The sequence below is a fragment of the Capronia epimyces genome (genome assembly GCF_000585565.1).
Source record: "Capronia epimyces CBS 606.96 chromosome Unknown aczIQ-supercont1.1, whole genome shotgun sequence".
NCBI classification, from domain to species: domain Eukaryota; kingdom Fungi; phylum Ascomycota; class Eurotiomycetes; order Chaetothyriales; family Herpotrichiellaceae; genus Capronia; species Capronia epimyces.
This window is the reverse complement of record NW_006912904.1, coordinates 2,373,112-2,396,692: the sequence shown is the minus strand read 5'-3', so window position 1 is coordinate 2,396,692 and position 23,581 is coordinate 2,373,112. Positions and strand designations below refer to the sequence as shown.

Genomic DNA, 23,581 nt, shown 5'->3' with positions numbered 1-23,581 from the left:
GTAGTAGTAGTAGTAGTAGTAGTAGTAGTAGTAGTAGTAGTAGTAGTAGTAGTAGTAGTAGTAGTAGTAGTAGTAGTAGTAGTAGTAGTAGTAGTAGCACCAGCACCACCAGCGCCACCAGCAGTAGCAGTAGTGATACGGAGTATACTATGCAGGAGGTAGCCTGATCCAGTCAAGGTCCACCAATCACGTTACGCGGCGGTTATCTGTTATGTATGGTATGCACTGTACCTGTATTAACTGACCTATGGATACGGAGTACAGTACTCACACAGCAGGGATGTCCGCCACGTGGTACCTACCTACCTACCTACCTACCTACCTACCTACCTACCTACCTACGTAATTCCCTACATGCCGTACACGCCCCGCTGGGCTTATGTTTTAGTTTAGGTTTAGGTTCAAGCACAAACGTACTCCGTAAACTGCGAGGCACAATACAGTACGTAGTGAGTGGTAGTGGTGTGGTCGAGTCCTGGGCCATCGAGCACCGTGCACCGTGCACCTTGGAGCCGGTGGTAGTGGTGGTTGGCTTCAGTTCAGTGCAGTCGAGTTCAGTTGAGATCGACAACCAAGGTTCAAAGGTTCAAAGCTTCGTCGAATGAGCTGGCCGTGCAGACTCGGTCCTCCGGCCTGAGGTCCTCCCGTCCAAAATTGCTGGACACCGGACCCGCAACAACGTTGTTCCCGAGGCTGAGGCGGCAAGGGGAAGGGCGATCTAACACCTCACATCTCACATTCCAAACATTTTGGCTGCCTTCCACTTATGGAGGCCGAGTCGGAGTTTTCATCGTCATGGCTGTCATTACAGTGCCTACTCCTTACTAATTACCTAGTAGGTACTTGGCTGGAATTCCCCCCAGGTACTGTACTGTCCCGGGCTTGTCATGGTCATGGTTGCTGTCCCTATCATTGCGGATTGTCATGTTCCTAGGACTGCTTCCACCTCTCAGAAAGTCAGGTTCTCCCCTCCTCCCGCCATACATGTAAGCCTTAGGCTATGGCGAGTCAGAGCAATGAAACTTTTCCCAAATCCCCCTCCGTCAAGGCACCACATAATGCAACACCGCAAGCCAATCCCATCACAAACCAAAAACCCAAAATACTGCGCACTGGCGCCGCGCTCAAACCCCCGGAAATCCTGCTCTTAGGCACTGGCGGCCGCCATAACGCCACGCTAAATAGGCTTCTGATATACAGGACAAACAATCAATCTCCCCCAACTCGACCCGGTGGCTTGCACGGGGCGGGCAACTCCACAGCATCGTCAATCTTATGGTTTGTCCCCAAGAAGATGGAAGATGACGTCGTACAGGAGTTCCACGGCATCATCACAGCTGCCTGCCGCGCCCTTGTAGAGCTGGGCCTTAATGGCCTCACCATCGGTGTCGCTCAGGGCCGCCTCGAGGACTTCCAAGAGAGGATCAGGGTATTCCCCGTCCTCGGATTTGACCTGGACCCTTTCGAGCCGGACGATCAACCTTAGGTGGCAGCTGCTAAGGCTTCTGGCGCTGGTGTTCCATAGCTCCAACCGTATCTCGCCGACTCCGGTGAGGGACTTCTCGACGACAAACGGGAATGACTTGACTGATTTGAGGAGATCCCTCGAATCCACGCTGAAGATGGATCGGCGGATGTCGCTCTCGCTATAGTGTGTAGAGTGGCATTCGCACTCCGGGGTTTCGCCGCTTTGTCTACAGCGTAGGACGGTTTGTTGGAGAGATTGGTGGCCGTCGTCGGTGCCTACAAGCGGGGAGGTTGAGACTGTGTTGTAAACGGTGGCCATTTCGTGAGAGTCGATGTTTTCAAGGAGCCCCAGAGAGAGGAGAGAGGAGAGAGAAGATCAGGGACTTGGGATAGTTGTTGTGAAGAGAAGACCAGTCTGGATGTAAGGTGATTGATGTTGATGGATAAAAAGGAGGAAAAGGGAAAGATAAAGAGAAGACCAGTCGGATGTAAGGTGGTTGATGGTGATGGATAAGAAGGAGGAAGAAATGTAGAACAAAAGGGAAAGATAAAGAGAAGACCAGTCAGATGTAAGGTGGTTGATGGTGATGGATAAGAAAGAAGCAGAAATGCAGAACAAAAGGGAAAGATATACTGTAGAGAAGGAGCCATCACAAGCATAACCGGGCGTGAAGGAGGAAGAACACAACCGGGCGTGAAGGAAGGATCGTTCGTATTTGTATTGTTCATTCACTAGTGGCACGCAAAAAGCCCGACAAGGTTCTGCAACTGACTCAAGTGCCAACCACAAACATAGTGTGTGAGGACCTAGCACTGCTCCAGTATCTTGTTAGCGCTTCCCAGCAACAGCGGTATGGAGGGAGACCTATCAAAAAAGGTAGAGAACTGTCCAAGGAGCATGCAAGCGTCCAGGGACCGTGCTCTGAGTAGTACCTCATATGGTTGTAGACACAAACTCGTGTAAAAAGGCATTCTGCGAGACTTCAGCCATGCCATCAACTCCCATTTCTGATCCGTCACTTCAAATGAGCCTGAAGTCATCCTTGTTGTGCTCAATAAACCTCATTCACATCAGTCGCCCAGAGCAAAACTTCTCACAAAGCATTTCTCACATGGACAAGAAAAGGGGCAAAGACAATGCCAACAGACGGCAAGCCGCAAGAACAGACAAGCCGAAGCTTTGATCCTCACTCAAGAGAGGTCCCGTCTCGACAGCTTGGTGATCCCATCTGTGTCTAATGCCTTGACGATTTTCCAGTCCAGCAATTCACTGCAAAGGAGAATTTTCTGCCTGAAGCCTGGGAGCACTGCTGAAATGGGCTGAAATGAACCAACTAGACTTCGGAACTTGTTGCGACAAAATCGGACCCTGGACCTAGACGGAAGCCGATGCGAGACTGGAAGGGCAGTCTGCTTGACACAGTTGGTAAGCATAATAGGTACAGAGCTGGCAGGTATATTCTCCCTGCGCAACAGTCAAACTCCTTCAATTCACCTCCAGCAGTCGTTCCTTCGCGGCTCATAGCTGACGTCCGTGACATCCTCCATGCCTCTTCTTCTGCAGCAAGCAGATCCCATTCTCAAGTCCAATGTCCAATCCCTGCCGAACAGGAGTAATGCCTCTCTCGTGTGTGATACAGTAACCTCGGAGACAAGATTTTGGTTTCCTCTTCCGTTATACCAAGGTGATCTGGCAAGGTCGAAGGGCTTTCGCCATATCTCAGGCCAGGGCGCACAAAGAACGTATTAAAAAAGCGCCCTCTTCCCACCGAAATGGGGGTCTTCATGTACCCAGAGATCCGAAGATCCAGGGTCCACTGAATCGGCGCTCTCCATCTCACCATGCTTGACATGATGTGGATGATTAACTCGGCTGATCGGGATCTTCTGCAAGCAGAAGGACACATCTGGTAGCTGTTGCTTTGATGTGCGGTGGGTGAATGAGCTGCCGCGCGTAGGCGGTGCGGATACAGACCAGAGGTGGAGAGGAGTGGCAGTCGAACTGCGACAGATTCATGTGAAGAGACGTGTGCTCTGGCATTGCCGGCCGGAACAGGCAAAGGGCCAAGTTGAAGATGCGCCGATACGGAGTCTCGAAGGAACCTCTGAGACCTGGCTACAAGCACCATCAAGCCTGATTCCGACCAGTGGATCCCATCGGCTCCAACGAGAACTCCCAGCGATCTTGTGTGTAGGCTGAAACCGACTTTGCGTTCTAGGCAAGATACCACATGCGCTTCTCGACACATAGAATCCCCTCCGCTCTCTCGTAATCGGCTCCACGCTCATATCAGCCAGACCATCCCATGTGTGATCACGTATAATGTTCAGCTTGGGAATGCCGACGCGCGATCCGTGAGGACCCTTACCCAATCTGACGCATGGCAAGACCGTCTTTCACTGCCTCGTGCGAGGCTCTGAACGTCTGGTATCTTTTGACCTTGCCCAATCCCTCTTGCCATTCTTCGCCGGAGCAAATAGTAGACAAGAGGTACGCGGGCGAAGCTAGTCAAATACCGACAACTGGACCGCGAAACTTCGAACCGACAAACATCTTAGGGTTACGTTCCGATACACATCCCGCCAATACCCAGTATCCCATCCCTGTTGCAGTTATGAGACCATGCTCTGAGGCTCAGCGGTCGGAAGGGCAGGTAAAGGAGGCTCAAGAGCTCGATGTATAAAGGGAAACTCGGCGGAGATTGAACTGTATAAGGGGCCCGGAGGGCGAGAGGGTGGTGGACAAGGGACTCGAGTGAGGGTGGTGTTCTGCCGCGTTGGGCAAACAGACATGAGAGGGACGGAATCGACGGCAAAGGTTCGAGAGCAAAGGTCATGAAGAAGGCGATTGAAAGAGCTGAAGACGGATGACGCAGTGCAGAGACAAGAGGCCATGCAGAAAGCTCTATAAATACACTGTACAGAGTAGGTGCTCAGTACAAGCAATTGAGTACCTAATATTGAGATGGAAATGGACGTTGGAAGTTGGAGGTTCGACGCGTCGCGTTGGTCGGTTCCATTTGGGGTTAGATCCAAACTGCATGCACTTCACGCAGCTGCAACAACAGCAACACCGCAGCCAGTTCTATCCCGTCCAACTCGATCGTCTGTCTCACTCTTCCAAGTCGCCTCACTCTTCTAAGCATGCATCGAAGGCAGATAGCTAGCTAGACTACGACACACCACACCAACTTAGCGCCCCGTCTACATGAGTCTACGTCGGCCTTCAAAAGCCATTCCTTGACTTGGAATTCTTGTCACTTTCTTCAAACCAACTCAACCATCAGAGCTGCTGCTGACCATCTGTGGAAATACTAAATAGCAGGCTGTTGGGTTTTACCATTTCTCCCAGTCTTTTAGCTGATGTTCTAACTGGTGACCACCGCCTACCCTTGAGGCTTTTTGTCCCTGGTCTTACTTGAAGCTTGTTGGCTGCGTTCACGGCTGGCTATCGATTGTGTTACGGCAAGGGACATTATGTGGAAAATCATCAACATGTGCACTTCAGTGCAGGCTGTTCAGCCACAGCTTCACGTGTCAAGGCAAGGTACTTTGTTGTCCGCAGCAACTAAGGCACACCAATCCTCAAAGTATGCAAGGCGTAACACAGGCCCTATAGGAGCCGGCAAAATCAACAAGCAACCCAGGCATAACTTAATGGCGAGGAATCGATGTTGAGGTGGCCGCGCCTGAGGCGGCCTCCATGGCGCTTCCCCTTGCCAAACCACCCCTGGCACCACGTTAATCCCAATACGGAAATCCTGACTGTTGACCTCCACTCCGACTTACATGTCTCTTCTAATATAATCTGTCTACTATGTTGCCAGTCCAACTCGGGTTTCGAAAAGACAGTTGATCCAATCTAACCGTCAAACCGGCTTTTCAAAGGCTTTCATGGGTTACTACACTCTACTGCATACTATCCATCGATCTCTGGTATCCTCTCTGTAAAGTCGGAAGGCAAACAGTTTCTTCAGCCTCACCGATGGCCCAAAAAACTCTACATGGCCCAGGAGTCCCAAGGCTCATTTTCCAGGATGGACAGTCTTCTCGTTACAATAGTCCGCTTACGAAGCAGGAGATTGAAATCATCACGCCGGTACTGCAGGCTTTCACCAATCAAGGCGTTGGCCGTGAGCGTATGTTGGAAGAAGCCAGCCGCCGAATCAAGAGACCTATCACAATGGCGCAGATTGATCGACTACGATCCAAACTGGGGCTCCTAGATCGCCAGAAGTCGGGTTCACGCAATCACTCCTCCAATTTCAGCTCCAGCACTTCAAGCATCATTGCGCCTCCTCCGTCTGAATCGGTTACAAGTCTATGCGGAGCACCAATTGACGGGTACATGGATATCAACTCCAGTGAGGACACAAACCCCGGCGTGGCGGAATCATGGATACGCGCCATGGATAAAGAGGACATCCTGGAGGGAGAGCGAATGGAGACACAGACTCCATCGTCGAATACTGGACGCCCCGGTACCTTGCTTGCCGTCATGAAGCCATTCGTGGACTCTGAAATTCCGAAGCACCTCGAGATTTGCGTCTCACCAACGCTTGGTAGCCTTCCACGGATTGGAGAAGGGTTCGCCAATCGCAGGAAGGATGCGGTATATCGTCCATCACGATTAGCTACTGGGTTATATATGGCCGCAGTGACCGACACAACCCTTGACGATCAATTAGTTCCGAGATTAAACCAGACTGCCCTGGTGCTTCATACATTAAGAGCATTCGACCAGGCATTCGACGTTTTCTTGACCATATTTGGCCACCTCCGTCAAAGCCAGGCAGATTCCCCCGCTCAACAGTTTCAGGTGGTCGTCGCAGCAATCAACTGTGCCCGTTCGGCTCGCACACGAGTTCATCGAGAAGTAGCTCGGGAAATACTCGAGGAGGTTCGTCACCGATTAGCATTGTATTTGGGAGTGGGGGTCATCGAGCATACTAATATCTGGATGTACCTGACACACCTGCACTGCGAGCTTGCTCCGAAGGAAGCCGGCAATCTCGTCGAATCCTTACCAGTCAGCCTGGAAGCTCAGATTGCCCACTGGACTGTCACAGCTTCATGTTGCCGCAATGGCCTAGTTCATGAGCCTCCTAATGTTTGGGACCATCTCAGTACTCAGACTGTCCGGCAAGTGTTCGACGACGCTTTGGCACATATTCGCAACTGTGAGCGCAGCCGAGATGCTATCACTGATTCTTTGAGAACCACGCTTGATTACGTCGAGGCAAATTCGGTCTACCTTGATATACTTCTAGACCAGCATTGGGGAGCCTGCGGCAAGGATGGCAGTCATATTGCCCAGGCAATTTCCTGCTTGATCTTTGAAGATCACTTGGAAAGGTGCGCAGTATCTGGAAACAACATCTTCAGCGCGTCAAACCAGGTTTGCTCTTACTGGTTTCCCCAGGGTGACCTCGACGCCTACGCTTTACTCGACATTCCCTTTGTGTTAGTCTCCCTAGTCCTGAAGGCGATACACGATGAGATAGCAACAGAACACGATAGGCCCTGGTATCAGCTGAAGTTTTTGCAACGACCTTTCCCACCGCGCCCAATGGAGATATTTCGAAATATAGCGATCGAACTTCTACACGACATTAACTCCGCCCTCGATGTGGTTGTGGTAGAAATCATGCATCTCAGAGCCATGAGTTCGTCCAGGCCTGACATGGTCCAGCTTGTTCCCCGCTCTAAGATATTTGCTATTGCCGCCGCCGCCGCCGAGCTATTACCCATCTCAGACTCCATCAGGCCGGGTTCAGGGGAAGACGAGAGACTTCCGGACCACGTCTGGAACTTTGAAGTTGTGACTCTTGCGGGGGGGCACTATTCTAGCGGTTCAACTACAGAGCGGCTATCTGACTCGATGTTGAGCTTGCCTCGATCTTCGACCAGTTCCGGCTACAGGTCTTTTCGACACCTCTCTCGGCACATCCGGGACAGTCTCGCTGCATCTTTCCAGTCTCAACCAACCAAGACATCGAGCGGTATCTCTTCACACAGGAGTTGGAGGCTTTCTGCGATCACCGGTCTGTCTGCCAGCCCTTAAGTCCGAGGCGCCTTGTCTGGCTGAACCTTCATATTCCCGCAGACCGGAGTTCTATGCCATGTGTTGACGCTTCGTCCATATCCGACCCCGGGAAGACGCTATCTGCTTTGGTGCAGATCTAACCTCATGGCTATCTGATCCAACTCCAATCTGCCTCGTCGATTATACATGCTGTGATATTGATGACTCCAGTTACTGCCATTGCCAGCCCCTACTGCTTATTTACCCTCTGCTTGCTCAGAACTCCCAACCCCGGGCAAGTTTTGGTCATGCTTAGGGCCTGTATCAGCAGCTACAGACAGGGCATTCCATGGCTCTTCGGCATGCAAAAAACGCTGAACTCTTGAAGGATTCGACGGTTCCGCTCCATGTGCTGCATGTTCCGAGTTGGGAGGTGCCCCCATGGGCATGTGATCCAGCTCTTCGAGCATCGGATCTGGGACGTGGGACACACCGCCGGCCATATTGTTTGTCTCACGGGAGGGCAGGATGCCGAGAAGATCCTCCTCTTTCGAATCGGCATGTCGTGGCGGGCTGACTTGAGAGGTAGACATGGTGTTTCTGCAAACATCATTAGATCAGCAACTTGTTCTGTCATAGTCTGGTGTTCTGCCCTGCTAACCTTGGTCTGACTTTGGCGTTGACGTAGATGGAAATCCCTGTCTCAAGGCGCGCGATGAAGGAAGGACGGATTTCACTTTGGAAGGGGCATTGCATTTATATACCTCTTCATTCTACAACTCAGCTGTACAAATCCCCTTGAGCCGGGGATGAATGATCAATCTGCGTGAGGCACGCTAGGACTCGGACGCCGGGCAGAAGACATTCTCTGCCACCCACTCGCCATATTTTACGACGTACGTCTTGCTGGAACTCTTTTAGGAAATGCTGTGTCGCTACATGCCTCGAAGGATAACAAACCGAGCGAATCAGAAACCATCGTCGCCTCCCATGTCCCATATCCCGGCTTGGGGCGTGTAAGTCAAGTTCACCGCCATTCAGCCCCAGACGACGCAATGAGACCGGTATCTGTGTCAGGATACCATCATGCTTTAGCCTGTGACGGGCGATCGAGATAAACCCCGAGGTGGAGGTGGATTCGTCTTGACTTAGAACTACTGAACATGGCTAAGCGGCGTGATGAGGGTTGCAGGTCGATGTGACTGACTGACTGACTGTTTGAGCGCCACATCACTCAGATCAAGCCAGCTCTTTAGCGGACGGATGCGCCAGTCGGGCCGATCCTCAGACGATTGAGGAAATGATGAGTGTGATAGTATGCAGTAGGCAGTAGGCAGTAGACACTATGCAAGGGATCATTATCATTCATATCCCTTTGCGTTAACTAAGCTGGATTAGGAAATGCGGACTCCTGTCTCCATATAACGTGTGCTTCCGGAGCTGAGGAAGTTGATTGCACGGGCTTCGAGTCAGGGTCAGTATTAAAGTCCGGGTCAGACTTGGTCAACAGTCAAGTCAGGTCATGCGATGCGATGCGAGGCTCCTTAGGCCCGACCGCCCTCCGTCCGTAGGTACTTAACAAGTACATACATAGTACATACATAGTACATACATACGTACCATCACATCTTACAAGGGGAGCACAGCCTCGTGCGGAGGTGGAGGTGGAGGTGGAGATGGAGCCAATTGATGCATCTATGTACGTACATAATATAATTAACCCTAACCCTGACGGATACAGATAATTACTTCGTACGTATATAATATCCCATGACCCCTGGCTGGTTGGACCCCTGCTCCCTAACCCCTACTTACTTAGTTACTTACTTAGTCATTGCCTTCATGTGTGTGTGTGTGTGTGTCTCTCACCACTGATCACGACTCGAGGTGTGATGTGATGTGGCTAGACTTAAGCAGTACGGATATAGTGTCCCTCTGTCCACTCACCACCTCTATCATGTCATGTCATGTCCAACAGCCTCTTCTCCCTTAGATGCGGAATGCGAAGGGAGCTTCCTTGTGCCAGGGTAAGTGACGCAACGTACTGCGGACTGCGGGCTGATACGGATACGCAAATAGGGAAGAGAGAGATCTAGGATATGTAGGCGACCTTCATAGATCATCTAGGAGATATACCCGAAGGCAAATAAACAAAACATAAACCAGGGCCACGGGCCAGGAACAGAAGCTGCCTACCTAGCAGTGAGTATAGTAGTGACTGAATACCATTACGATTGCCAGGGCAATTTCAATTTCAATTTCAATTTCAATTCAGCTTCAATATTGTATTGATTTCATAGCTTATAGCTCATAACTCATTGCTCATTGCTCATAGCTTGTCTCATAGCTCATAGCTCATTGCTCATAGCAGCCCATTTCTCATCCCGTGCTGAAGGAAACGCTCATAGCTCATAGCTCATAGCTCATTTCTCATAGCTCATAGCTCATTTCTCATAGCTCATAGCTCAATTCTCGTCTCTTATCCCGTGCTGAAGTAACCTACAGCCAGTCCAGCCATCATGTCATTCCGCAAAGTGTTCCATGTCGTTCCATGTTCATCAATCCCCGACGCCGTTGTGCCCGGCACTCTACCGGCAAGAGAGTAGTTGTTAGCATCCCTCGCCATCAGTCGCCATGCTCTGCCATTTGACGTCTTCTCTCAGGCCCGTGTGGGATGTCAACTCACCTCACTTGAGACTTTCACCCGAAACGTCGTCATTAGTCTCGGCGACGTCGTCCTCGTCCTCGTCATTTTCGTCCTCCTTGGCCGTCAGGACTCGCTCCAATCGGTCGGCCAGGCAGGCACCACACGGAACCGACGAGTTGTTGAATAGCAGGCGCAGAGGTCGCTCGTTGCGGCTGGTGCAGGGGATATCCGCCTCACAGAGCCTCTCGAAGTGCACGTCGGGCCCGCTGGTTCTCCCGCAGTCGGGACAAACGCCTCTGAAGATAAGAGTAACACACATGATTCGTAGAGTGATATGATCAAGTGAAGACTAGGTTGGGTCGTAGAGTGATATAGGAAATTGAAGACTAGGTTGAGGCGAGGGGAGGGGCGTTTGAATCGAGTTGCTTTTGCTTTTGGAGAGAGTAGCTTCAGATCGAGTGGTTGGTCTTGGTTCAAGGTTGATTTGATCGAGGGTTTGCTGTCGGGCTCGGGTATGACTGCGAGGTAGTTGCAGAACAAAGTAAAGTAGGAAGACAGTGTTTGATGAGAATGACAAACGACCAAGGATAAAGGAGTGTCTGGGGAAGATTTTATAGTGCACCATTCTGTCGTTTTCGCGCCGAGGGATGCCGAGAGATTTCATCCCGATTCGGACAGTGTATGTGCATGGATAGCACGACAATGGGGAGAGCCTGTTGTGGTAGAGATCCTGGTGTTAGTTGTACGAGGACACCTGTGTTAGAGGCACCAAAGGACAGGTCGTGGTAGAAGCTGGACTGTATGCATTGCATGGTCAAGACAAACGACTTGTGGCTATTGTCCACCCCAACTCCATTGTTTCACTACCATGTTCACCTTCTATTGAATGCGGCGGTCGACAGCATTGCAAACGTTATGATCACACTCATTCAGAAAAGAAAATACCGTGGTCGTTGTTGTGGATAGACCATGACAATATCACCTATCACTTGCTTTGTCTGCCCTCCCTCTCCAGCACACTGCAGTAAGCTCAGTGCAGGTGTGGTCAAACAATTGCAAGTGTCGACTTTGATGATCTGCTCGGCACAATGGATAAGAACAATCTTCCAGTAGAACATTTGAGACTGGCAAAAACAAGTGAAACCGAGAATCAACGCGACGGAGTGATCGAATTCAGATTCGAGTCTGGGACCGATAAACGTTGACTTATATTTAGATCTTGTCCTGACCTGACCCTGGATGTCTGTTTGATAATGATAACGTAAAGGGCAATACAACGCTGCCGAGTGTTTCGGATGGTGAGAGCTTGAGAGCTTTGATCTACAATGGCATTTTGTTAGTGATAGACATCGGCCCCTCTTCTGAAGGAGCGTGCAATTTCAATTTCAGAAAGCATCCGTGTCTGTCTTTATAGAGCCCAGGCAGAGGCACCAGTCAGCCGTCTTTACGGAGCCATGGTCTTGGTCTTGGACAGTAGCGAGCGGGCCCAAGCGAGTGGGAACAGGAGAAAAGAGGCGAGTCTGTAGACAAGCTGCAGTATGGAGTAGGCACGAAGGGAGGTGGTGAGGAGGCCCAGAGGGTACTACGGTAGTACGGTCCTCAGTCCTACGCTCCTACGGAGTTGTCTGACCCGTCGCCTGATGCCAAGCTGTGGCTGCCAAGAGCCGTCTGGCCAGTCAGAGTGGCATCGGTGAGATTGCGATGCTTGGTAGCACCTGCCATTGGCCATGCGCGGGCCTGCCCCTTTTCCAGTTTCAACCTCGGGTGGCCTCGTGTTTCTTTCCCCCTGAGCTGAGATGCTGAGTTTGAGCTTGCACCGCCGACTGTGCGTTTCCCGCGCGTGTAGTGGGCGGTGTGGGATTCAACCACGGGTTGGATCTGAATCATCGTCATTACCAGCACCAACACCGGCACAGCTGCTGTCTGTCTGCTCCAGCGCGTTTTCCGCCAAGAATCAAAGAATGATTGCGATCGCGTCCTTACGGTCCTAGACACCATTGACCATGGATTCGTGAATATGGAACGGATACTGGGCCCCAAGCGACATGTCAGAAAACAACGTTCAATCTGGCAGATAAGATCCAGCCACATCTGTCACCGCGATGAGTGCCAGCACTGGCCCCAGTGTTACGCTGTTGACAGCTCTTGAGTGGGAGCCTCGATGAACAGCTGATTTCCCGCCTCCGCTCAGCCTTCCCGAGACCCTAATTTCACGAGGCCGCTAACCTGCAACCTGGATACGGCAACGGTGTTGGCAGAGCATCTAGAATGGTACCACGTACCCCATACTGGCCCCGAAACTGGTCCAGTCCAGCAAGGCAGCGCCTTACGCTCGGCGTCATCGGCAGTTACTACCGTTTGAGAAATCTGGAGAACGAATAAACGCGTCCAGCGCCTTCACACGCTGTCCACTGTTCAGCCCCATCCGACCTGAGTGGTCCGTTGCCACTGTCCCTGGGCCTATGTATACACTTTTTTGATTAGGTGCCCTGTGCCCGAATCCCACCATCTATATCCCCCCTACCTTCCTCCATCCCCTCTGCCTTGCTCTTTTTTTTGTTTTCCCTCCAACTCGACTGCTCGTTTGTTCAAATACATTGTTCGACCTTTGTGTCCCGACGCTCGTTCCTCTCTCACCTTCCATCGGTTCTTCCAGAGTCTCCTTCGCCGAGCTCCAGTCATTCTTTGAACCAAACACAGCTTCTCACCGAAAATGATGGTCAAATCCACCTCGGCCCTTGTGGCTGCTTCCCTCCTGGCATCTGCCATGGCCAAGTCCAAGTCCGTCGAGCCAGTTTGCAAGGTCGTCACCATCACCGAGACCGGCGCGCCCGTCTGGGTGCCCATCTCAACTGGCTGGGAGGACTGGGATCCCGTCACCTCAACTTCAACTGCCTGGGAAGACTGGGATCCCGTCACCAAGACCAAGACCATCACCGCTATCCCGCCCAAGTCCACCACCGTCTACACCGAGAAATGGGATGACTGGACCTCGAGCGCCCCTGAAGCCTTGACCGTGACTACATACACTACCATCCCTGTTCTGCCCACCAGCTCGCACACGGGCGCCTGGGGCAACACCACGGTCCCAATCACCGCTTCGTCCACTGCCGCCGCCAGCACCACCCCCACCCCTGCTCCCACGGCCGCAACCTGCCCGGCTGACAACGGCCAGGCTGTCATCCCTGGCGGCTCGTGCGGCTGCGAATTCACCGTGAACTGCGGTGTCCAGGCCAGCCCTGATGCCAACTCCAAGTTCTGGCAACAATCGGACTCGCTTGTGGACACGCTCGAGGAGTGCCTCGAGCTGTGTGACAACAACTCGAACTGCGAGACCGTTCTGTGGGTGGATGACAGCACCTCCGGCGACTACCACCACTGCTGGCAGATCTCTGGCCTGGGTCAGCCCACTGGCTCCGGCATCGCCCAGATCTCCTACAAGGGCACGTGCTCCGGCACCTGTGCGTCGACATACGGCGGCGCTTAAATCTCAAGTTGACTGAGGATTCGGATATGACTCGCCAAAGTCTGAGGGGATGGGGACGGATTGCATTGGCCGATACAGGATGCAAGGAGGTTGGTTGTTGATCAAGTATCATGTATCATGCATGCAGGATCGCAGCAGGTGTTGTTTTTCACTTCTATCTTCTCTCAATGCATGAACCAGTCCTTTTGTTTCATGCCCAATATATATCATATTATATGCATAGCTGGTGGTGGTGATGGCGGTGATGACCAGGCCGAGGACGAGGAAATCAATAACACAAAACGTGATGAAACAGTTCTACATTATCATAATGGCACTTTTGTTTGTCTCGCTATTTACTACCGTGTACAATTGCATTGTTTTCCCCAAGGCTCAGTCCTCGGCAATATTTCCAATTTGGAGTTAGACCGGTCTAAATTAGGCGCCATTAGAGGTAGTCTACTGTTACCCCAATCTGGTTAGAGCATTTCAACCTTCACTATACCGGATTGATCCGTCACTCGTCACTCGTCACTCGTCACTCAGAGTATACCAGGCAGGTGCAGGTACTTCACGTACGTCCTTCAGCTTCACAATTAGTATCCTTCGTATGACCTCTGGCTTCACTCGCAATCTTCGGATTAGCAGTTAATCCATTGCTAATTCACAGAGTCCAGTGAGTCTTGGCGGCTTTCTGACAGAAATCTCTAATATATAAAGCGCCTTGCTCATCATTTCATTTCAACTTCCTTCCTACCACCGCGGTCCTTTGTCCCTTGCCAAACATTGCAACTGAGATATCATTTTATTCTCTGTTATGAACAATCACAGCCTCATCAGACTACACTGGTACCTGATACCAGTAGCCTGCTGGATCAGCTCCAACTCTCTTATTCTCACCTTTGGTCCTCCTCACCGCAAAGCATTGTCAACCAAACAAACCTCTTCCTAGTCCTTCACATTCCATCACATCCTTACTCTCAAACTCCTCATATGTCCTACCATTTCACCAAACTACTTCACTCAACATACAACCAAAGCCACCATCAGGTGAACCGATCTTCAGGGCCTGCACTCGGGAAAGCCACGACATGCCTGGTGGGGACCAGCAGAGCGATGCTCTTAGAAAAACCTTCAACCGATCTTTGTGGGTAGCATCCACCAAGATTCGGACGTACCACTGACTTTCAACCCTTAGATACTCTTTCCACAAACTCTTCCCACTTCTCACTTCCCAGACAGTCAGCACACCCGAAGCATGGCTACAGCGACTTGTACTGTTTTGGCAATGCATATCCGCTTTGTGGGCAGCAGATGTCGCCTCCTCAAGGAGATGCAGTCTCTATCATTCGCCGCGGGGAACGGGACTCAGTTTTGGCGACAATGACACTCGCAATTCCTTTCAGTGCCCGGTGGCAGAGAGTTGCAACACCACTGAGTATTTCTGGACTAGATTGGAGTCGTTCAAGACTAGCAACAACAATTCCAGCAACATCAAGTTCTACACTCTATTCCAGCAGTATCAAATTCTACACACTGGTCCGTGGAGTGTAGAACTTGACGTTGCTGGGATTGTTGTTGTTATATATAAAGAGACGAGTTGAGGTACCCTGGGCCGCCATTCGAGAGGGTGAAGATTGCCTTCACGGGGGGGCGGCCTAGGGTATCTTCTAATCTAGTGGTCGACAATGCAGCAGTCTACCGCGCAAAGTCCAAGACAGTCAAAGGAGTCTGTGCTGAATATCTCCCGCTGGGAACTCGTATTCGCGTGGCCGATGGCCGACGACACTCCCTCAGGCAACATGCGTGAATCGGAATTCTACAGAGAGGGAATGGTGAACTGGAATTTTACAGTGAGCGGGGAATGGTGAACTGGAATTTTACAGTGAGGGGGGAATGATGAATCGGAATTTTACAGTGAAGGGGGAATGATGAATCGGAATTTTACAGTGAGGGGGGAATGGTGAACTTCGAGAATACAAAGACTACCGAGCAAGTCCTAGACGTGGACAGTGGGCATGGAAGGTTTCGACGAGCATACGGAGGACGACGAAATCTATGAGGGACCTGCGCCTACCTACAGGCCTAAGCCTTTCCGGAGCACCTGTGTTCGTGTTCGAAGGAGGGTTCGGAAGCGGACAACATATTGCATCATACATCTACCGCGCCAGACATTTAATGGTAACCTGCTTGCGAATGGCGAGGTTTGCATTCGGGATTGCAATGGAGACTTGATAAGTTCTCTTCAACGTGTGATGCGATTGACGATTAACGAGGGAAGGAACTGAGGATTGCGACTGGAGAGGTCGACCTGACCGAGCATGAGCGCTACCCCTTCTTCTTTCACAGCATAGCTTAGCTTTCTTCTCATGTAAGCGATACTCAACTCTATGCAATGCAACTGATGCAACCAAGCCATTGGGCTCCCTGCGTTGGCCTACTTACAACACTGATACAACATTAAATTACTATTACTATTACTATTACCACCTTCTATCACTGTTGGTACACATCGCCGCCACCATCACCATCACTATCATAGAAATAGAGGTGGAACGGAAACACAAACACAAACACAAACAGAAAATGTCGTTTGCCTTCTCCTCTGGCCCAAATCTGAACTCTGGTCCTGCCACGTATTATCACGTATGACAAGCAGTGACCTTCCATCGTTCGGCGACAAATTCGAGAACATCTCCTCCAAGTCTCAGGGGATCGGCGAAAATCACATCCCTCGGATTCTGGTCGAGCAGGTTCCACACTCGCCAGAGCAGGAAAACTTGTCTTTGGTCTGAATCATTCCAGCCCTCGGGCGGAATGCGCATTCGACGCATCTGTGATCCCAAAACGCCACATTAATATACAGTATAAGATGGACCGTTGGGATAAAAGAAAAGAAAAGTCAGGGGAAGGAAAGGGACGGCGACGGATATATCTTATCCTCCTCGACAGAGACAGAGACAGAACGACCAAACTCACCTTGTTATATTGTGCATTGCTCACGAACATGGCTGTTTCCAAGGGCCCGGGCGTGGTTTTGACCTCGATCAAGTACTTGATTGGCGAGTCTGGAGTGACTGGTAGAACCATGTCCGGGAGAAATGTTAGAGCGTCGTATCCCTCTGTCTGCAGCCAGGTGGTGAAATCCCCGGTTTTGTCTGTATAGACAATGTCCATGTCCGGACCGTTGTAAGCAGACATGTCGCTGTATTCGTCGATGCCGCGGACAAATCGACGAATGTTACTTTTCCAGTTTTGATGGTCTGCAGTACGGAACCCGGGCAGGTCTAAAGACAGAAGTTTCTCGTACACCTTTCCCAAGCAAGAGGATATATTGTTAGTGACGACGAGCATGGTATAATACAGGGAGGCGTTCGTGGAACCCCTGTACAGCTAAGAGGCAAAAATCCACACATCTTTGTACTTACAAATAGTTCTCCAGCAGCCCCAATCCAGTGGAAATAGTCGGGATTTGTTTTGGGAGTGCCAAAAGTCTCGACGGTATTGAACCGCTGGAACTGCTCTGCGCCAGTCTGAGAGCCTTCACGGACCTGTTGAACAATGTGCTCGAGTAGTCGATCGTACTTGCTTCTGTCATCTGCTAGGTCAGTCACTCGAACTGGGACGGTGACGGTCATGGGCCTTTCCGCTGCACGATGCAAACTCGACAGGTCTAGTTCCTGGAGATCGTTGGCCAGCGCATCGACGTCCGAGTCGCCCGCAGGCGTCGACGGTGTCAGGTCGATTCTCTCCAGCCACGTCAGCATGGGAATGTCCTGTTGCTCCAATATCTCGTGCAAGTTTTCCAACCTCTCGGTCAACAAAAAGTATAGACAATGTTGGGCGCTTCGAAATTCGATGCCGAGCAATTCCATTATCAAGTCGGGCAGGTCGATTTTGAAGGACCGCTGCAGGTCCGCGGCCTTAGTGGGCAAGTAGATTCGGATGCCCTGCTCGTCGTTTCTGATACTGGGCTTGGCCCGTTCGCTGGCGGTGGAGACGCGTTTGTTTTCGCCGGTGGCTAAGCTGAGCACGGTTTGAAGCTCTGTTGAAGTGTACACCGTGGCTTCTAGCAACAACCGATGCATAGAATCGTTGCGGTTGAAGTATTTTTTACTGGAAAAGGCCGCAGCACAACTGATCACGTGAAGAGAGCGGCATCAGCACACCATGGTCGAAAATGGTCGAATAGCAATGACAATGAAGCCTTGCACTTACCACGAAAACACATAAGCCCTCCTCCGAAAGTCAAGCGTTCTCGCCGAATCCTCAATGGCTTCGGTCGGCACTTCCGATGACTCCACCACGCATGCGGACAAATAATGCTTCTCCAGTCTGCACATTCGAAAGAAGCCTTCCAGCAAGCGAAATTCCTCGAGGGTGAAATCCAGCAATTCAACCTTGCCCTCGAAAGCTCGTCCGAATCGCTCATGGTCGATGATGAAGAAGTTGGACGTCGTCTCTTGTAGACTAACCCTGTCTTTGAAGCGCACTGGCAGGAACTTCTTTTGCCCCAAGGGCTCTAGTAGTTCATCGATGGAAGAACTCGAGCCTGAATCGGTCTCGAGCATGGGCCCTAGAGCTAACAAGATTTCTTTCGTCTTGTCGATCTGGGGGGTTTCTGCCTTGGCAATGTCTAAGAGACCTTCTAGGAGAACCCTTGCATTCACTTCGGGGACCTTGAGAATGTTGACGAAGAATGACTTCAGCTCTGGATAATGATCTTCAAGACTGGCTCTTTGCGGTAACGGGTAACCGCTCTCCCAGATACACTTCGAAGGTGCCCACCAAGAGCCATTGGCGAAGATGAGTTCTTCATCTTCACAGAGACCCCTGAGGCTGTCAATATCCTTCACTACGTACTGCCACTACAGCTGCAGTCGGTCTTAGGGATCCGGCTTACCTTAACCTGGATTTTTCCTCCTCTGAACCGGCCTTTGAGAGCTCGGTGTAAACCTGTGACACTAGTTGAGCTATTTCATCTGTGCTCGTCGACGTGTTGGTCCATCTGATATTCTGCAATTCCTGGCAGATATCTTGATATGTAGCATTGTTCAGCCCGAGGAGGGTGGCAAAGAAATTCTTCATATCGTTCGAGTCTTCATGATGACACTTGAGAGGAAGTTTGCAGGTTAGAAATTCGGGACCGTCCCAGACGCAATCGGCGCTGAGCCGCCAGTCAGACGTGTCTACAGGATTGCAGATGCACGGATACTCGGAGAAGAATTTCTATTTCTGTTTTTAGTATTTCTGTCTGAAATGACCTGACTGTGGTGCTCACCTTGAGCTTGTCTGAGCTCTTGTAAGATGCCTCCTGGGAAATAGTCTCGTAGACTTTACGGACAACATTATAATTCAAAGGATTGAGCGCTTCGTTGTACTCATCAGGGCCGTCGCTGCTCCCGTCAGGGTCGTCAGTACTCCCGTCAGGGTCGTCGCTGCTCCCATCAGGGTCGTCAGTACTTCCGTCAGGGTCGTCGCTGCTCCTATCATGGTCGTCAGTACTCCCATCAGGGTCGTCGCTGCTCCTATCAGGGTCGTAAGTACTCCCATCAGGGTCGTCGGTGCTCCCATCAGGGTCGTCGCTGCTCCCACTAGGGTCGTCACCGCCCCAGTCAGGGTCCTTGCTGCCCCAGTCAAGGTCCTCGCTGCTCCCGCCAGAGTCCTCGCTGCACTCATATTCATCGACGCCAAGCTTCTGTAAGGCAAGTAGGGCATCAAGACAGAAGTCAACTTTTCTGTCAAGACGGCGAATCCCCAATGTAGTCAAAACGCTCCATTCTTCTTGTTGGTACCCCTCCGGCAGGCAAAGGATTGGCATGGATGACGCAACGTCAAAATCTCGGCTCATTTGTAGCAGCTCATCTTCCGGGAAATATGCGCCTCTTAGACACTGCTGGCTTCCATCAAGGCAGGAGTAAACCAAGTCCAGAAGACCTTCGGATTCTGGCATGCGATCATATTCTTCCTGATAGCTTTTAGACCAATGTGTCTGCAATGCCCCGAGAAATAGCGAGGTGTCAGTCAAGTACAAGTGGGCTAGCAGATTTGAAACGCCGTCGACCCCTTCAATAAATGGAGGATAATAGCGAATTGAGAAGGCATCTGTGAGCCATTCTGTCCACTTTTGTTTTGTATCCTCATCATTTCCGTACACGTCAAATTCTTGATGGAGAATAATGTCGGAGTCAATTTCTCCCTCTTTTGAAGCGACATCCTCAACGCCTAAAATGGTGGTGAGGATATTTTGGGTGTCGTACTTGCCTTTCGATCTGAAATAAAGCCCATCTGAGCAGGGACGAACCGTGCCTTTCGATGTAATAGCACAGAGTGACGACAGGTTCGCGTAGTTCAATCGGGAGCGGAAATGAAAGAGAAAGTGAAACTGCGAAACATAAGTCTTGCAAATATCCTCTGTCAATTCCCTTTCCGGCGCTTTGGGTGAAAGAAAATCCTTGATCTTTTGGATGACCAGGTCCGGCTCACATTCACGAACACCCATCGTCTTCTTGTAGATCTGCCTGCGTTTGGGGCTGTCACAGACATCATGGTGCAGGAGCTTCAAGCCTAAACCATCGGGAATAGCGTGCCCATTGATTGTAGGAAAGAAAACTTCTTGCTTCATGTTCGCCCAAGAGCCGTTGCGTAGATAGATGATGTCCAGGGCCCGAAGGCGGTCATTTATATTTGTGGCTCCGTCAGAGGCGCCTAGTATCCTTTCCATCAGCCCACTCATAGCATCATGCCAGTCTTTTTGCAGATGCTTGGACTTCATGAACGGCTTTTTCCGTTTTAGGTCACGCTCTATTCGTTGTACAATTGCTTCTGAGCTTATGTCGTAAACTCCGAGCAGATTCAAATGTTCTATGGCTCTTTGCTTGGTGTAGTCCTGAGATAAGTAGATCTTTTGCTGTAGATCGCGGAAAAGGGGCTTTTTCTGATCACCATACAAGAACCAATCCGGTAGAATCGCCAAATGGCCCGGCTGATATAGGTCATGGTCGTCATCGCGGGCTTCAAGAATTGGTTCCTCTTTAAGTTTTGCCAATAGGAGCGTACGAAAACCCTCCCAGAAATCGTCATGGAGCTGGTCCAAAGGTAGAAAAAGTGGCCAGGAGAAGCGAAGCTCCTTCTTAGTGCGTAGATGAGTTGCTGACAGAATGAAAGCATCCACAGCCTCACTTCGCAGTTTTTGATTCCAAGGACAATCGACGATGTCCTGCCGATTCTGCATTGTAAGGAAGTCTGACTGAATGAGAAACTAGATCAAGTTAGCAAGGCGATGGGGAGACGCAGGTATCTTAGCACGAACAGGTAAACTTCTATCCCTGAACATCGGCAAAAAAGCAAAAACATGCTCCCCCTTCTCGCAGATCAATGGTTCTTGCCCGTCTTTGCCGCATGGGAATGCCAGCTCTACTCCCACCCTCGTGTCTTCATCGATTCCAGGTCGGGATTGAGTAGGTGGCATGTCTTGGAACGAGTGGCTGAACAATTGGTAATAATATTTTTGGAATGATGAATTTTTTTCATTTTCTGAGCATTTCACAGTCAGGCAGATGGCTGTCACATCGTCACTGTACACTACCCCGACTGGAAGCTCCGCCGAAGAGGCTGGGGGTCGACTGGTATCATTTACCGTGCTGGCATTTCTTTCCACGGCTTGGGCTTCATCGCTAGCTGCTCTAATGACAGACCTGGAGGTTTCGGAAGACCAGGGCGTGCGAGTGCCGTCAACTTGAATCGATATCGATATCTTCTGTAATTTTCGTAGGAAGATAATTGTCTCGTGTGGAAGTTCTTGTAGATACCCGATAATGTCGTTGCGGTAGCTGGGGTTGTAAGTGAGACGAATCCGGGTACCAATATTCTCGGGTAGTGCACTTATTGGCGTTTCGATTGGCGTTTCGACTGGCGTTATCATGCTGAGGGCATTTGCCTGATCGTACTCGAAGCTGAATGACCAGACTCCTGATTGGACATGGACTAGACTCGAGATGAGAAACACGGATTTGAATCCTATGCCCTTTTCTCCGGTCGTCTCTTTGCTTGCGGCATTCGTTTTGGAACTCTCACGAATGGCACACATTGCATCAACGTTGGCACGCGTGAACCCATCCTCGTTTGTGTCTATGACAAGTTCCTCTGTGCCAAGAGTAAATGTTAAGACGGGCGCCTGACCTCGCTCCAAAGCAGCCTCGTACTGAGCATCATCGGCATTCTGAATCAACTCATAAAGCACGCGACTGGAGTTCTGGTAGACCTCCTGGATGGCCCTGTTCGACCATTAGTAGATAAGAATATCATTGCCGGCCCTCTGGACTTACCCCTTTAGTTCCTTGGACTCGGAGTTTATTAATCTTTCGCTGAAGTCTCTCGTCCACCTCAAGCCATCGTGGTTTTTGGCTTGGAGCAAGTCTTCCTGGACTTGTTGCGGGACCTCAAATCTTTCACGGAGTCCCTTTAGGTGTTGACAGGCTTCTTCATAGGTTGTTGGCTCTGGAGGGTGCTCAACCACACCGTCGGACATCATGTAACAATTTTGGGTAGGGGTAGAAGATGAAGGAGGAGGCGGATGGAGAGGAAAGTGGCTGAAAGATAAACCGCAAGGTGTTCATGATTCAACCTGACTTGTCCATGGCGCCTTTTGCCGAGGGCAGGCGACCATGCAGACGCAGACGCAGGGGTAGTCCGCGCGAACGACTCGAATTTACAAGGGGGCCCATCTAGCAACTGAGGCTGAACGAGCGGCTTGCATCCGTTCATACTGTAGCTCAGTAGCTACTGTCTTGGTTGCGTTGCTGGCAATGGTCTGCGAGGCGGGTGGCCGAAGATTATTGGTGAAGAGGACTCCTTTGAAGATACTGTAAGCTATGTTTCCTTCGGACCAACTCTTGGATCGCAGGTGCAGGCATGCGTTCCTGGTTAGCAGAAGCGAACGTCGCTTACTACCTGAGTGGCCGCTGTTTCAGATTGAGTGAGTGGCTGACTGCCGAGGGCGCCATGTTGCATCCCGCGAGAGCCGCGGAGAGGAAGCAATCTCGAGCGTTGTCGTCTACTCTGTACGAGTGGATCATGGACGCATGGCATCAGATAGAGTATGGAGTCTGGAGTTCTCTGCACCCGAAGGCTGCTGAGCACTAAACTGTGATTGATGGTGGTTGATGGTTGATAGCTGATGGTTTCGCAGGTGGGCTGCGGCTGCGGCTGCGCTGGAGGGCGCAGAAGACTGTCCTTTCGGACCCCTCCTTGCCCTCTACTGTCGGCTACTCTGTATTTTGAACTATTAGCGGCAGACCCCAAATTACCTCAGGTACCCAAGGTAGGACTCAGTCTAAGTATCTGTACGAGGCCATGTTCATAAGTTTGTTCTTGCCTATATAGGGATAGTACCTTAATAGTAGCGAAGGCCTATACCGAGGCCTCTAATTAGTTTATTTAACCTATTTAACCTCGTCGTCGCTACCTCGCTATCGCCTATCTACGAAAGGTATTATTACCCTTATTTACGATTATACGTATAAGCCGCGTTATAAAGCCCTTATAGTACTTTTTAATAGCCTCTCTAAGCTCGTCGCTATACTACTCGTTACGTAGAATCTCGTACGCTCTTAATTATACCTCTTTAACGCTCCGTATAAGTTAGTCTATAAAAGCGAAGATTTACCTTATTCTTAAGATCTCTCTAATACGGCTTAATTATATTAAGATTAGACGAGTTTAATAGCTAACCTAATATACTAGGTATTTATACTTTATTTATTTAGTCTCGTTTAACGTCCTTCGGGTCACATTTAAGGTCCCACGTAGACGCCAGCTTCCACTGGAAATCCCTTACGATTCCTCCTCTTCCTGATTAACTAGGACCCTAGCCAACCAGCTTCTATAGACTCAGTCTATCAAAGTTGACCATCTTCACCACTATCGCCAGCTGCCTGGGTTCAGATGGCTTCAGCTGGCCACGACTAGACACCTC

The 23,581-nt window shown here is 50.6% G+C and overlaps 5 protein-coding genes across 5 annotated transcripts; 2 read left to right on the top strand and 3 right to left on the bottom strand.

The window, feature by feature from the left end:
- Positions 1-1,273: 1,273 nt before the first annotated feature.
- On the bottom strand, positions 1,274-1,786 carry A1O3_00873 (uncharacterized protein; the record flags this gene model as incomplete). Its single annotated transcript, XM_007731023.1, has 1 exon — positions 1,274-1,786. One exon carries the CDS (start codon positions 1,784-1,786, stop codon positions 1,274-1,276), a length of 513 nt encoding a protein of 170 aa, XP_007729213.1.
- A 3,864-nt stretch (positions 1,787-5,650) lies between these two features.
- Positions 5,651-6,935, top strand: A1O3_00872 (uncharacterized protein; the record flags this gene model as incomplete). The annotated part of the gene is made up of 2 exons (XM_007731022.1): positions 5,651-6,822; positions 6,890-6,935. 2 exons carry the CDS (start codon positions 5,651-5,653, stop codon positions 6,933-6,935), a joined length of 1,218 nt encoding a protein of 405 aa, XP_007729212.1.
- A 3,036-nt stretch (positions 6,936-9,971) lies between these two features.
- Positions 9,972-10,458, bottom strand: A1O3_00871 (uncharacterized protein; the record flags this gene model as incomplete). Its single annotated transcript, XM_007731021.1, has 2 exons — positions 9,972-10,080; positions 10,184-10,458. 2 exons carry the CDS (start codon positions 10,456-10,458, stop codon positions 9,972-9,974), a joined length of 384 nt encoding a protein of 127 aa, XP_007729211.1.
- Positions 10,459-12,852: 2,394 nt separating this feature from the next.
- A1O3_00870 (uncharacterized protein) lies at positions 12,853-13,626 on the top strand (the record flags this gene model as incomplete). The annotated part of the gene is made up of 1 exon (XM_007731020.1): positions 12,853-13,626. One exon carries the CDS (start codon positions 12,853-12,855, stop codon positions 13,624-13,626), a length of 774 nt encoding a protein of 257 aa, XP_007729210.1.
- Positions 13,627-16,247: 2,621 nt separating this feature from the next.
- Positions 16,248-22,135, bottom strand: A1O3_00869 (uncharacterized protein; the record flags this gene model as incomplete). Its single annotated transcript, XM_007731019.1, has 8 exons — positions 16,248-16,439; positions 16,585-16,917; positions 17,034-17,742; positions 17,824-18,438; positions 18,509-18,834; positions 18,887-20,866; positions 20,960-21,881; positions 21,933-22,135. The coding sequence occupies 8 exons, from the start codon at positions 22,133-22,135 to the stop codon at positions 16,248-16,250; spliced, it is 5,280 nt and encodes a 1,759-aa protein (XP_007729209.1).
- Between the last annotated feature and the right edge of the window lie 1,446 nt (positions 22,136-23,581).